Source organism: Chelonoidis abingdonii, chromosome 1 (genome assembly GCF_003597395.2).
Source record: "Chelonoidis abingdonii isolate Lonesome George chromosome 1, CheloAbing_2.0, whole genome shotgun sequence".
Classification (NCBI taxonomy): domain Eukaryota; kingdom Metazoa; phylum Chordata; order Testudines; family Testudinidae; genus Chelonoidis; species Chelonoidis abingdonii.
Genome location: NC_133769.1, coordinates 131,059,816 through 131,075,933, shown reverse-complemented (window position 1 = coordinate 131,075,933; position 16,118 = coordinate 131,059,816). Strand labels below are relative to the sequence as shown.

General features: G+C 39.1%; 1 protein-coding gene across 5 annotated transcripts in view; it reads right to left on the bottom strand.

Annotated features, from left to right (window-relative positions):
• MPPED1 (metallophosphoesterase domain containing 1) overlaps positions 1-16,118 on the bottom strand; it is a 100,498-nt gene that overhangs the window by 31,970 nt on the left and 52,410 nt on the right. For all 5 annotated transcript variants that reach the window (XM_075061764.1, XM_032762503.2, XM_032762502.2 and 2 more), the window contains one exon: positions 1,402-1,517. In XM_075061764.1, the coding sequence (XP_074917865.1) occupies positions 1,402-1,517 (116 nt within the window). The remainder of the gene's footprint in view (positions 1-1,401; positions 1,518-16,118) is intronic.

Below are 16,118 nucleotides of genomic sequence, written 5' to 3'. Positions count from 1 at the left end.
TCGTGTTTTTTTTTCATGACTAATCAGAAGTTTAGGGGGTTAAGAATAAAAGTCAAAGTATTTCAAATGTTTTAAGTTGTTTTATTTGGACTTATAAATAGGTCCACCAAAAATCCAATACTAACATTTGGGCTACCATTTGGGATTTTGGATTATCTTCTATGCTAAATGTTTAGGGCTAACAGCTCCAGACCTGCAAGCACTCAGGGACGAATGGCTGTTACCAGTTTTTAAGATCCAAGTCCATCTACGGAATAAATCTGATGACTGGAAGTGAGTTATGCAATGGATTAAACACACAGTCTTATTGGGAGAACAAAGGTTTACAAAGAAGAAACCCCTATCCCCAAAGCTTCAGTGAAACACTTAAAGGAAAAATCGTTTTGTTCTAGTGAAAAACAAAACCCTTTATATACTCTAAATGAAAATTTTGAAAGAGAAGGGGAAAGGGTGGTGGGAAGGAGGATTTTAGCACTTAGTGAAATTGTGGACTGAAAGGAGTCTTAAATTTAAAAGTCAAATTCAGCAGAGCACTTAAGCATGATTTTCACTTCATCATGATTAAATCAATGAGTTTTGAGCATGTGTTTACAGTTAAGCGTGTGTTTAAATGCTTTTCTGAATCAGAGCCAAAAAAATTTCTGTTAATACTTTATTTCCATAATCAAGGTCAGATAACTATTATCAGGAAACATAATAAGCCCACTACTTGTATAAAGACATATTTTCTCTCACATTAATATCTATAAAATGAAAATGTAAAAATGGTTCTTGTTGGCCTACACGTCAGCAGGTCCTCTCTAAAGAATGGGCACTATAAGTATGGCCATTTGGGTTCATGAGAAGGACGCAGAGGTGGCAACTCATGAGGAAAGAAGGGAGAAATAAATACTGGATATTGGATGGAAGGGAATGCTACCATAAAAAGGTGGCAGGGAACCTCTATATAAGAACTTAGGGCTTGATCCTCCATTCCTTGTTCAATCAACTCTCCTCAGTTATTTCAATGGAAACTATGAGTGGGCAAGAAATGCAGGATCAGACCTCTAAATTATGTAAGTATATTAGGCCTGATTCATCACTGTGTCACCCCAATTTTGACACTGGTGTAGCTCTATTGAATTCAGTGGAGTCACATTGGCATGAAACTGGAATGCTAGACGTGAATCAGGGCCATTGTTTCTTTATAATGTACATTAAGGCAAAATATTTCACATCTCTCGCTGAGTTTAGGTAATAGCAATTAGAAACCCTGGGATGAAATCCTGGCCCCAATTCATTCCAGCGGAGCTTTGCTTTTGACTTCCCTGGGGCCAGGATTTCACCCCATGTCCGAAAAGAGCACATAGTTACTATATCATTATTTGAAATATGTAACTAAAAGTGTTAATTTTTTCTTACCAAGAGGTGGTCCATGTGTTATAAGAATATCTATTCCATCTGGAATAAGGTTCCATTTCTCTAATAGTGCTTGGCCTCGTGGAAGATTAAAGCCCCAGCCATAAAACCAAGGTTGCCTGCCAAAAGAGGAGGAGAATGTCTTCAATGCTACTCATATGCATTGGTCATCTAATTAAAAAATGGAGATTGAGTCTCTTCTGTTAAGGAATTTGGGGACACAAATAGCATTAGTTACCTTCTCTCTACGTACAATGACACCGTATCTGCATACAACCATCATTATTTAACGTGTGGGAAATCAACAAGCTTATCAGCTTAAATATACAGTCTATTGTAAAATATTTATTGCATTCTTCTAATCGGTTTGAGAGGCAACAACTGTAGGAGTTGAAGTACCCTACACAGTGCTATACCTAGAGTTCCATTATATCTATTGGACCACCACTCTGAAGTGTGTGTGTGTGTGTGTTTTATGTTACAGCATGGCCCTCTTCCCACTTTGGCCCTGATCTTACAATTGAATGGGAATGGGCAGAACCCTGCACACATACAGATCCAACTACGGAGTTGGGGACAGGGGAGGCTTCGGGCCCCAGCACGCCAAGTGCGTGCTTGGGGCGGCAAGCCGCGGGGGACGCTCTGTGGGTCGCCGCGAGGGCGGCAGGCAGGCTGCCTTTGGCGGCTTGCCTGTGGAGGGTCCGCTGATCCCCCAGCTTCGGCAGACCTCCCGCAGGCATGCCTGCAGAGGGTCCACTGGCCCTGCGGCTTTGGCGGACCTGGGAGGTTCGCCGAAGCCACGGGACCAGTGGATCCTCCACAGGGAAGCCGCCGAAGGCACCCTGCCTGCCATGCTTGGGGCAGCAAAATGCCTAGAACCGCCCCTGGTTGGGGCCATAATCCATAGTATGTTTGGTTAACACTGGAAGCATCACACCAGAACAAACGTTTATTAAATTCATACATACTGTACAATTTTCCTCTGTCATCCACCACATTAATTGTTTATAAAATAAAATTTTACATATTCAAGATTTAGTATCCGATGAGAATTTATTTTAGGGTTGTTTTTTTCAACACATTATTTACGGAACAGCTCATTGTTAAGTGGTGGGATTATAATAGAGGTAGTCAGAATATAATTCTTTTTTTTATGCAATCCCATTGATTAAAAAGATATATTTCATAGTAATATCACTGTGGCAAATTATGACTTGCTGGTGATGCTACAAGTCATGAAATGTGGGGCTAGTTTTGGGTTGCATTTTTTTTTTTTGACTGACTGGTGTTCTGGGCATATATCCACATATGGAGAACAACAAATGGGCTGCTGTGATTTAATAAGGTTTATGATAATTGCAGCCTTAGTGTTTATAAATATGTACACATCAACCAGAGTTCTCCTTCAGATCTTACTTTGTTGAAGAAAGCTTTCCACTCCCTCATGGCATCAAAATGAAAAAGCGAGATTTCTTTTAAACAAATTCTCTGAACTACTCTTTGCATCATGTATGGCAAAGACAAAAGAGAATGCTCATGAAGCTATTATTCTTCCTCTTCCTTTACTGACGCTTGACTACCACTTCAGAAATTAACACGTTGTCTGCAATCTTCATGATCATCTATTTTTCACATCTCCTTTCTGAATGCTGTTAGACATGTGTATGCTGAAAATAACTGAAAAACACTGCATACGAGGAGCAATAAAGGAAAACAGGCTATCCTAGGAGGGGAATCAAACTGTAGCAGAAGAGCCCTCTAACAAGCAGAGCTTCTGTGGAAAGTTCCCTCTCCTTCCCATAGGTTAGAGGCCCAATTTCTCTAGAGCCAAAGTGTTGGGACTCTGCAGTACTGGTTGAGGGCGGTGTCAAGCTAAGAGTCCATATCATGGTTCTGCGTGGCCCGTTCTCCTGGCTAACTGTTAGCCTTCCATGTGAAAACCTAACTGGAAGTTACTACTGTTGCAGCTGTGACCACCAATCTCTCTCTCTCTTGGATCATTCCAGTCCCTGTGGTGAGAGACAAAGAGGGTGAGTGCAGGAAGGAAAACGAATGGCAGCGAGGCTCCATTAAGAGACATGCTGACAAGAGTAGGGGTTGGCTAGGCAGCTCTACCTACCAAAGGGAGAATCAGGCATAGAACAGTGAGTTTCAGATCAGAGTTTTTTGATGAGTTTTTACCTTTCAGCAACTTTTTCCTTATGGGTACTCTCCCACCAGGAAGAATAGCATGTAGCTCTAAGGTACATGGTTCCTCACCTTCCCACTGCTGGGATGGGAACTCTGCATCTATTCACTGGCTTATTCTGCAACAAGCTAGTAGTGATCTCTGCACCTTATTTACAGGTAAATATTGATTTGGCTGCCTTGTGTTAAGTTACTCTCTCCCTTGCCTTGCTGCCAGCATGCATAGTTTCTCCAACTGTGAGAAGACTGGAGTCAACTGCCTCTATAAATGAAGGAAGTCTTATTTATCCAGAGAGAAGAAGGATGCTCCACTGGTTCAGATACTAACTAGAAGCCCAAGTTTAAATCTCTGTTCTGCAAAAGATTTCCTGGGTGAACTTGGTGAAGATAATGAAGGTAAGTTCCCTACCTTACAGAAGTGTTGTGAGGATAAATATAATAAGGATTGTGAGCTGCTCGGCTGTTACAGTAATGGAGACTGTATAAGTACCACAGAGCAGTGCTACTCAAAGTGGTGGTCCGTGGACCGGTGTCGGTCCACGAGCCATTGGCTGCTGGTCTGCAGCGAGTTTCCAGGAAAGAAAGAGAGAAATAATAGTATAATTTAAAAATCACACTGGAATTCTACCAAGAATAACTATCAGTCGATGAAAGTCAACAATATTAAATAATACTATGTTTTCAGAAGCACATATTATAACATTGATAAATAAAATAAAAAATGTCTGCCAATTATTTTATTCATTACATTGTTTGATATAAATTAAATGTTCAAATAATATTTTCTTGGATCTAGTCATTTTATACTATCCACCCAGATCCACAGCCTTTCAGTCAGTCTTCAATATATTTAAATGGGAACATCTCTGCATGTACGCCACACTCCCATTCCAGTTAATACAGTGAAGAATGTTAGTTTTTCTGATCTGATGTGCTATGTGCCTATGCAAAAATGATAATAATATGGCACAAATATGGTACTGGTCCCTGGCACACTGGGAAAAAAACCTGCCAGTCTGCCACATCAGATAGTTTGAGAAGCACTGCCATAGAGTGCTCACAGAGTTTTGGCCTGTTTCTTTGAAAAAAAACACAAGGCTGCAGCCCAAATCACAAATGCCAATGGCCTTCCTTCACTAACACCACAAAGGGAATCCTAATATGGCTTGTATTCTGGTCTAACACTCAACAAATTTTATTTAGTCAATAAATAATGTTTAGCCAAAATTAGTTTTCCACAAATATTCTTATGAACAAAACTTCACTTGCAAAAAGTGACTATGAAAAAGGGGGAAATGTGGCAATTCACAGTTCAGTTTCCAACTGACCTGAAATGTTCCTGAGACATTTTTCTCCCACCCCTCCTCATCCAGGCCCTAACCAATACCCTTTGGAGTTAGTGGGAGTCTTTCCACTGACTTCAGTGGGCACTGGATCAGGCTTTCTATTCCCATGTTCTAGAGAGATCATCAATGATTGTGGTGCACAAACAGGAAGCAAAATGTAACACAACTGCTGTGCTCCCTGAGAAACAAATGGAGAGAAAAACACCAGTATTTGCCAAAGAGAAAAGGTAAGAAATCAGTATAGAAAAAATAATTATTTTAAAGATACATTGGAACATTAAAAAAAAAAAAAGAAATAATCTCGACCATCAAAGAACTTGACAGTGTCTAGTTGATGCCACTGAAATCCACAGGCTTATGAATCATATATATACATGTAAAATATCAGTGGTTTGCCTGCCTCTATTAGGCCCATTATATACATACTCACTTTTTTAAGTGTGTTTCTCTTTCTGAATAGGCATGTTCTGCAGCTTATTTAGACAAGGAATATTGTCCCCCTTTCCTCTCTCGCTTTGTGCCTGCAGTGCATATATGCTTGAGTTAGGGTTTGGTGAGTTATGCATGCTGGAGCTGTTCTTTTGTGACTAGGAAATGTTGGAACTTGTGTGATTTGCCATTATGCTGTCTTTTATGACAATCCCAGGAATGACATAAATGTCTGGAATATTTCTGGCTAAAATCTGAAAGGATTCAGTACATAATATTAGTATTCTTTACATTAAATAAATTCATGCACTTCAATGCCCAAACCACACAAAAGTAAAAGCATTTTTATGTTCAGAGGGATTTTATCCCTCAGGTCTCTTCTTGCAAAATGTTATTACAAACCAGCCATCAAAGTTTCTGTGCAGAAAAAAAAATCTACCCATATACACACGAACAACTGTCTGACCTAGAAATCATGTAAAGGCAATTTTGTCTACTATTTCCATCCTTCACAGAATGTGGAAGCAAAGTTACAGAGTTAAGATCTGATGCTTTTTTGGATCGCCTTTCTTAGAGTTTACTCAATGAAAGTATAACTTTTTTATAAAATAGTTCACATGACTATCTATTTTACATTAACATACGTAGGGAGAAAAATCTGCTGGTTCTAGAAAAGAAAGGTGCAAAAAATGTATTTGACAATTAAACACCTATACCATTAATGTACTTCATGTTAGGAGCCAAGTACCCATGATTAACAGTGTACTTTGATTTAGGTTTTGCCTTCTTATAGCAAACGGCGTATGTCTCTCAACATCTTACTGAAATTCAGTGCTTTTATTATTATGACAGAAAAATGACTGACCACATAGAAGGCTGTAGGGAGAAAAGTATATTGCAAGTGAATACGATTACTGCACAATTAAGCTTGTGTTAAAAACACATGAACAAGTTTTACAGGTCAACTCGTCTTACGTACAAAAATGCCTGGATTCTCAAAATTTGTGCTAGCAATCGGATGTTGCTTTCTATACTGAATTTCTGTCTTTCTGTTCTAAAGAAACCATTGGAATAATTTTCTTACAGAATGATGGTTGCTATGACAACCATAGCAAATTTTTCCTTTTCTGAAACAGATGTCTCATTTAGTTGAAAATTAGAATGTGAAAAACCCATGGGAAAAATTAATTCAAACTTTAACAGAACACTGACTACAATGTAATCTCTTATAGGTTAACCCCTTAACATCTTTCTGCACTCCTATAGTAACCTTCGAATAAACTCTAATTAAACTATTTTAACTTCTTATAAATGACCTTCTTAGCTATCATTGGCACTTTAGTATTCTTTGAAGTGTGCATTTCTGTTACCATAATAACAGACAAAAGTGGCATTAAAAAAGCGGTCAAACACATTACTCCCTTAACTATTTATCACTGTTTGTTCTTTTATTCAACCACCATTGGAAAGAGGAACAGCGCAGTTTGAGTGTTCTATTCTATTCTTCTGTCACTTAAATGGGGCATAACTTAGTTTTACATGTAATTTACTGTACAGGGCTGTGATGCATTACATAAATCTGATCTGTAATTTATGTGAGAATTGAGGGTTTGTGTTCTTATACTGGTATACATCTCAAATTGCTTAGCAAATGTACTAATTGGGTAAGGGATACACAAAAAGGGTACCAGAGTGGGCAAACCAAGCAATATATATGTATTCTCCTATTAGAAGAAGTGAGAGACTGAAATGTGTTTCTTTGTGGCTTTCATTTAACTGCTTGACTAGAAGGACCCATTACTACCTTCATCTACACTTAGTAACTGAACATAAAATCCACGATCATTGCAGGTCAGTTACACATGCACATCTCTGGAATTAGTACGCAATTAAAAAAACATTCCAATTTATCGCATGACCCCCTAACTCCTGGCGGGCTGGTACAGTGTAAGAACTTGGGGACTGCAAATTTTACTGCAGTAACTTAATCAAGAATGTGCAGTCAATTGAGCCCAATTCTGCGACTGTTAGTTACACCATTGGTCTCAATGACATCAATGGGATTACTCACACAAGTAAGGGTCGTAGGATCAGACCAAGTGTCTACAAAGATGTATGGGTGACACTTTTCTTTTCTACCATTGCAGAATACTATTAATCAATGAGTAGTGTCTTGAGTACACCGTACAAGCAACAACAACATGTGCTAAAATTTCCGCTATGATGATCTCTTCTTGACTGACAGGCATTTCTGTGTCCCATTCAAGCAAGAGATTGCTCTAGTTTTCTCTTTGCTTATGATATATATTTTAAAGGATCACAGTGAAGTGTTACTCAGATTGATCCCCTGCACAGAATTGCTATTTCTCTGTTGTAAATGAACAAGTAGGTATTAACACATCTTCATACAGAAACTCATTAGAAAAACAAATTGCTCAAAGTTAATCCACTCAGCTCCACTCCTATATATAATTACACAACTGCATATCTTGAACATTAAAAGATTGGCCCATGCCTCAAGCCATACTGGCAAAAAGTACAGGTCAAGGAACATGGGCATATGATGTACAATTAACATCCTTGTTGGCAAAATTGCAGCCAACAGGCCAAGGACTGAATCACAGAAGATAGAACTGGAAAAGACTGCTTCCAGGCAGGATTTTCCCCAACAAGACATTTTTTTAGTATTTTGTCTGGTCTTATTGGAAATGTGCCAAGCAATTGGGGTTTCCATTACTTCCCATAGCCCAGTACTACTCCATAGCCCAACACATTTTACTGTTTGGAAATTCTGACTGATATTCAGTCTCAATTTTACCTTTCTCAGAGCAGTCTACACTTACTACAGTGGCACAGCTGCACTGCTGTAGCGCTTCACTGAAGATGCAACTATGCTGATGAGAGAGCTTCTCCCATCGGTATAGTTATTCCACTTCTGTGAGAGGTGGTAGCTGTGTCGATGGGAGAAGCCTTCCTGTCAACGTAGCGCTATCTACATTAGGTCAGTATAACTCTGTCACTCAGGGGTGTGGATTTTTCCACATCCCTGAGTAATGTAGTTATACGGCTGTAAGTTTATAGTGTAGACCTGGCTTCAGTTTCATCTTATTATTCCTAGTTATACCCCTATAAACTATTTTAAATATTGTCCATGATAGCAGGGAGTTTATACCCTTCAGATGTTTGTAGTCTCATGTCCCTTACCATTGCATTAGTTGTCTTTTAGCCAATCTATATGTTTAGCTTTTTAATCTTTCCTCAAAAGTCCTTCCAGTCCACTAATCATGTTTTTTGTGCTCTTCTCTGAACTCCTATCTTCAATTCTTTTCCGTGGTTCTCAAAAGTGCCTTCATGATCCTGTCACATCATCTTTTGCTGGGGTTGGTTGTTCCCACAATGACTGTTAATGGGAAATCCAAAATGTTCTTACTGTGCTATCACTTGACCTTGTACCCAGAGGGTAGAAAACGATCTTGAATGGGCATGGTGAGTAAAGTAGCTATTCATCACTTAGAGATAAGAAACTTTGATAGGGCAGTGTTCATTTATAGGCTTTTTAATGGCATGCATCATCTTAGTACATGAATTCCTCACAAACGTTCACAGAAATTTAGGGCTGGAAGGGATACTTAGAAATCATCAAGGCCAGCCCCCTGCGCTGAGGCAGAACCAAGTAAACCCAGACCTTCCTGTCAGGTGTTCGTCCAACCTGTTTTTAAAAACCTCCAGATATGGGGATTCCACAACCTCCCTTGGAAGTCTATTACAGAGTTTAACTAATCTTATAGTTAGAAAGTATTTCCTAATATCTAACCTAAATCTCCTTTGCTGCAGATTAAGCCCATTATTTCTTGTCCTACCTTCAGTGACCATGGAGGACAACTGATCACAGTCCTCTTTAGAACAGCCCTTAACATATTTCAAGATGTTACCAGGCCTCTCCTCAGTTGTCTTTTCTCAATACTAAACATGCCTTGGTTTTTTAACCTTTATCCTCTTAGGTCAGGTTTCTAAAACTTTAATCATTTTGTTACTCTCCTTTAGACTCCGACCACTTTGTCCATAACTTTCCTATATTGTAGTGCCCAGAACTGGACACAGTACTCCAGCTGAAGCCTAACCAGTGCCAAGTAAAATGGCGCAATCACCTCCCATGTCTTACATATGACACTCCTTTTAACATACCCCAGAATTGTATTAGCCTATTTAGGAATTGCATCACAATGTTGACTCATATTCAATTTTTGATTTACTATCCTTTTCAGTAGTACTACCACCTAGCCAGTTATTCCCTAGTTTGTAGTCATGCTTTTGATTTTTCCTTCCTATATATAGTACATTGCACTTATCCTTATTTAATTTTATCTTGTTGGTTTCAGATCAATTCTCTAATTTATCAAGGACTTTCTGAATTCTAAACCTGTCTTCCAAAGTGCCTGCAACCCCTCCCATCTTGGTTTCATCTACAAATTTTATAAGCACTCTCTCCACTCCAGTTCCCCAGTCATTAATGAAAATGTTGAATAATACCAGACCCATGGAAGGCTCCTCTAGGTTCCCACAAGATGTCTAGTCTGACAGTGAGACACTGATAACTATTCTCTGAATATCATTTTCAACCAGTTGTGCACCCACCTTATAGTAATTTCATCTAGACTGCATGTCCCTAGTTTGCTTATGAGAATGTCATGTAGGACTATGTCAAAAGCCTTACTAAAATCAAGATACATCACATATACTGCTTTCCCTATCTACTAGGCCAGTAACTCTACCAAAGAAGTAAATTAGGCTAGTTTGGCACAATTTGTTCATAAGAAATCCATGCTGGCTATTCCTTATAACCCTATTATCCTCTAGGTGCTTACAAACTGATTGTTTAATAACTTATTCTAGTATCTTTCCAGATATTGAAATTAATCTGACTGGTCTATAATTCCCTGAGTCCTCCCTGTTCCCTCATTTTAAAGATAGGCACAACGTTTGCCCTTCTTCGATCTCTGGGACCACACCCATCATCCATGGATTCTAAAAGATAATTGCTAACAGTTCCGAGGTTGCTTCAGCTAGTTCCTTAATATCCCCAGGATGAATTTCATCAGCCCTGCCTACTTGAATATATCTAACTTATCTAAATATTCTTCAACCTGTTCTTTCCCCTATTTTGGCTTGTGTTCCTTCTCCTTTTTTGTTAATATTGTGCTGAGTATCTGGTCATCATTGATCTTTTTAGTGAAGACTGAAACAAAATGGGCATAAAGCATCTCAGCCTTCTTGATGTCATCAGTTATTAGCTCTTCCACCCCTGTTAAGTTGAGGACCAACAAGTTCCTTCATCTTTCTTTTGCTCCAAAGATATTTAAAGAACCTCCTCGTATTGCCTTTTATGTCCCTTATTAGGTGTAACTCATTTTGTGCCCTAGCCTTCCTGATTTTGTCCCTACATGCTTGTGCTATTATTTTTGTACTCCTCCTTAGCAATTACTCCATGTTTCACTTTTTCTAGGATTCCCTTTTGATTTTCAGGTCATTAAAGATCTCCTAATGGAAACATATTTGCCTCTTAATATTCTTCCTATCTTTCCTTTGCACTGGGATAGTTTGCAGTTATGCCTGTAATATTGTCTCCTTCCAAAACTGCCAGCTCTTCTGAACTCTTTTTTCCCCTTAGATTTTCTTCCTATGAGACCTTAGGTACCAGTTCTCTGAGTTTGTTAAAGTCCGCTTTTTAAAAAATTCTTTATTATTATTATTCTACCGCTCTCACTCCTTCCTTTCCTTCCTGAACAGGGTTTAGCAAATAGAAATAAATGAGGTTTAGAGATGAGAGATGAGAATGATTGGAAACATAGAAAAATGTGCACATGAGTTGAAAAGACTGGGACTGTTTACATTTAAAAGGAGATTGATAAAAGGGGACATGTTAGGGGTATACAAAACAGTTCACTGTATTGAGAAAGTAGATCAGTCAATCACTTATATTCACTATCATAATTCACTTTAAATTCAAGAACAGAACATTAAATGAAACTGAAAGGCAGCACATTTAAAACTAGTAAGGAAATACTTTTTTATACAATACATGATTGGCCTGTGGAAATCATTGCCACAAGATATCAGAGGCCAAGAGGTCAGCAATATTCAAAGAGAGGTTGGACATTTATATATGTACCAAGAACATCTAAAATTACAATAGAAAGGATTAAAATAACAGGATCATTGGAAGAGATTAAACCTTGATGCTTCAAGGCATAAACCAATCTCTAACTGGTGTACTTTAGAAAGGGAGTTTTCCTGGGGTAGGTTATTCCATAACTACCTCCTGCAGGGTTTCCTGTACCTTCCTCTGAAGCAGCTGGCTCTGGCCACTGTTGGATTCAGGATACTGGACTAGATGGACAATTGAACTCATCTGGTATGGCAACGCCTATATTTCTGTGTTTGCAATATATCCCCGTACACCCCTATAAAGTAAGCAAACATTATCATACTCATTTTAAAGAGGAGGATCTGAAACAAAGAGAGAGTAAGTGACTTACCCAATGCCACAAGGAAATCTGTGACAAAGCAATGAATTCAGGTTAGATTTCCTGAGTATCAGTCTAGTGCCTTAGCCACAACAGCATCTTTTTCCCATTGTGGAGAAGCTTGCAATACCTCTGTTTTTGCTATACATGCTCCACGGATCAAAAACTACAGTATCCAGGACTGTCATTTCTGTAACTCTCAATATAACTGATTTAAAAAAAAAAAAAAAGAGGAAAGGAAAGGGGAAAGGGAAGGGAAGGGAAGGAAAGCAGTCCAAAAATTGGAGTAGGGCCCTTTGTCAGTAATTATTTTTTTCATTTCTAGTTACACGTGAAACCATTAATCTTTTGCATAGTGAAGGACTTCAGACATCTCTGACTGGAAAGAAGAAAGACTGAATAGTGACCAGTATGAATTGATCATTTCTAAACATGAATCTGTTATAAAATAAAGAAAAATAAGATGAAATCTATTTTATCTCCATACCAAGAAAAAGTAGGATAACAGGCAAGGAGAAAAATTCCTGAAATGCTGATTTTCAAAACAAGCCAGTACCAATGGAAGTAGATTCTTTCATTCTACTGGAAGCCAAATGGAAATCTCCCAGTTGATGTTAAAAAAAGAAAATCACTCAAACTTTCATGATGAACTGGACTAAGCAGCAAAGAAATTCAACACTAAAGATAAAATCCTATCACTACTTAATATCGGGATGTCTGCTCACCCTGCTAAAGGGACTGTCCCGACACTAGGGGCTTTGTTTTAGATACGCACTTACACCACTCCGCCTTCTCTGGGAAAAAAAGGTGTCCTGATTTTTCAAACTTGCAGTCTGGTCACCTTACTATTTAGTGACTCAACACTGTGTAGTGGACTGAGCATAGGACTAAGAAGCTTATTTCCTGAAATGTTAGGAATTGTTTCCTCAGTTTCTCATCACCAGAGAGTTAATCCCAATATAAGAGTGCAGCCAGGTCCTTGGGGCTACGCACAGCAAAGTGGGAGTTTCCTGTGGAATCATTTCCATAGCAGCATAGTAGCAAAGGGAAACAAAAGCAGGAAAAGTGGAGCAGTACTATTTTTTGAGGTCCCACAGTCCACTTGGAAGTTACCATCTTGTTTTAAATGTAGAGCTCCTCAGGAATGAACCAATCAGCAAGGGAAGACAAAATCAAAATTCATCCGTGCGTGGACCCTTTCAAATATTTTTTTTTTCATTGCTAAAAGAAATAACCTCCTTCCCCATTTGGAAGTCTCACAGAGTAGGGTTGGGGTCTCCTTAAAGAAGTCTACTATAGACCTCTCTGGCCTTTTTCTTAAGGGCTTCTCTTGTCCTTTGTATAGCAATCGAGCTGAAGAAGAGCCTCTGCTCTAGAGAAGGGTGAAGAAGGGGGAACACTTAATGAAGCATCTATCACAAGGTGAAACTCACCCCTGTGCAAAGGGCCAGAAAATTACTACTTAAGTCCCATTAATTTAAGTAATGCCTAGGCCTTGTGCTGACCCATGGCACAAGGGTAAATTTTATCCACAGAGAGGAAATGTGACCCCAAATAAAGATTAGCCTTTGTGGCTATAAAGCTCAAAGTACATGTGAAACTTCCATGGACTTTTGAATATGACAAACAAGATTAAGTGTATTCAAAATCCACAAAAAAAGGCCTGAACAGGAGCCACTTTTCAGTTTAGAAAAATGTAAATCTCACCAGATTTACATTTTTACTTTCAAAATTCCAGGAGTAATTAGACCATATGGACCTGCTCCCTGCCAATTCTGTTTTTTACAAAAATCAAAACTCATTTTGAGTTAAATGAGCATAAAAATGCTTCCAAAACCAATAAATAATGAGTGCATATATATGTATAAAGTATATCATTTTTAACACATAATTTTGCAACAGCTGAATTTATTTCCTGTAAAAAAAAAAAAAAAGGCTCCTATGCTGACACCTTGTGTGCCAAGTTTCCACCTGAATTGAACTAAAAACAGCTCTATTAATAATTTCCTGAAATCTTTAATTCACCCTTATGTATGGCAGTGCAAAATGATAATTTTCTGTACCTGCAGCTTATGGCTTCAAATAATCTTTTTATAAAGTATACAAGGATGTTCAGCTCAGCTGGCTGGGAATTCTGACATATCCCTTTGAAAAAGAAACATATGTGCAAGACCTTCGCCTGGTGTAAATCAGACAGTTCCATTCACTTTGGCAGAGCTATGTGGTACCAACCAGGTGAGGATCTGGCCCATAATGCTTTGCAACAGAACTTCAGATATTCTACTGTCACGGCCAGGGAAGAAACTGTTAACAATGATGGATTTAAATTTTATCAAAATAGATTTTAAAAGCCCCACAGGATGCTTTATGATATTGTTGTCTCTTTCCTGGATGTTAGCACAAGCAGGCAGAGTCCCCAGAATGATGACACAGGCATGAGCTCAGTAACAGCAGAACACGTAATTGTTACTGTTCCCCTCCAAGATCTGATGCTACTGACTCCAAAATCCTTCATCTCTCCTGCCCTCCCCGCACCCCCCAGCAGAAAACACTCCTCCCCCGCCCTCTCTCTCAGGGTTACTTGCAGGGTCAGGAACTCTTCTAAGGAGGAGCCACACCCTTTAGAGACTGTCTGTGGATGTACCCCACACAGGCACACGTAGCCAGCACAGTCACTCTGTTACAGTATAAAACTGTTGCTCTGCTTATTGGCTACACAGGAAGGGGTAGACTAACGTTCCCCTCCTCCAAAGCAAGGGCGGGCAGGGAAATAACTGGTATATGATGCATCAGAATTTGTTCCTTGGTGGGCTTATGGGGCGGTGCAGCTAAGCGCTGTCTTTTACTCAGGGTGGATTGTAAAATTACCATCTAGACACCAAGTCTGTGCATTGATTGTGCCTGAATCTAAGGAGATGTATACAAGCTGTTGGGAACAAAGTAGTGGTGGTGGTGAAATAGAAGCAATCCTCTGCTAGGGTAAATCTTTATAGCTCCATCAAAGTCAATGGAGCTGAGACAATTTACACCAGCTGAGGATCTGCTCCCAGGAGTGGTATGTCTGCAAACCAGTTATCTGTTTGTGTTTTCCTTACTTGGAATATTGCCAAGGGGCTCCACTGTTCCCAAAAAAAGACAAAGCACAGTAGATTAAGGCTGGCAGTATGTCGGGGGCGGGCTGGGGGGAGGGGGGGGAGGTTACATCTTGCTCTGAAACATCCTGCAGTAGCGGCTGTCGGAGGCTGGAAACCCGACTGCAGATGGGTCACTGGGAGCTGGAAGTTCTTTTGTTAATGCAAAAATAAAAACACTTAAAATCAGCTCTTGCTCACAAAATTAAACTTTTAAGTAAATGTGAAAAAGAAAAGAGAAAACTGCTCTTGGGTATTGCTGTTTCACTCTTGTGGTTTATGAACTGCGTGAAAGGGAATCATCCCCTGTAGTGAAATTACAGCTCTCTTATTCTATAGGTCTTAAATTAAAAACTAGCTGAATCCAAAGTGGACTAGTTTACTGGATCTGAAGAGTCAACTATTTCTTTTAAGTAACTGAAATTGAACTAATTTGCCCAAATACATTATACAAACAACAATTATTGTCCAAGAAAGGATATTTCCCCCAAACTAATTAAATCAGGGTAGTATATTTTTCTGCTATCCTCAAATTTAATTAAAACTAAAGATATTTGTACTGAAGTAAGCAAATGCAAATTTTGTTCATGGAAAAATCTTACAGAATATTAAAGTTACCCAGTGTGGACAAAGATATTACAATAAACAAAGTAATTTTAGCATCAGAAAACATGCTCTGAAACTAACTATAAATGATATAACTATATAGAAATATATAGTATGTACACACACACATATAATTGTCCACTGACTTCCACTTTGTGCAATCATTTGTAGCTGTAAAGTGGGTATAAAATGCTACCATTCAGATTTGGTAACAATTTAAACTCACTTTGCACACATGTAAATGACTCCACAAAGTGCAGCACAGTGAAGCTGTGGTAAACGTCTGTCCCAGATCTGGACCTGTGCGTACAAAATCTGGGTGCTTACTGTGAACCTCCCCCAAGCTTATACCCAGCTTGGATCTGATATCGCTGCCACCAGCCAAAGTTTTCCAGGGTTTCAGCCCCCTCGGGTTCCCCAAACCTTTCCTTGGGGGACCCCTCCAAGACCCAGAGCCCCTGGGTCTCCTCTATCTCATCCCCCAGCTTCCCCCCCTT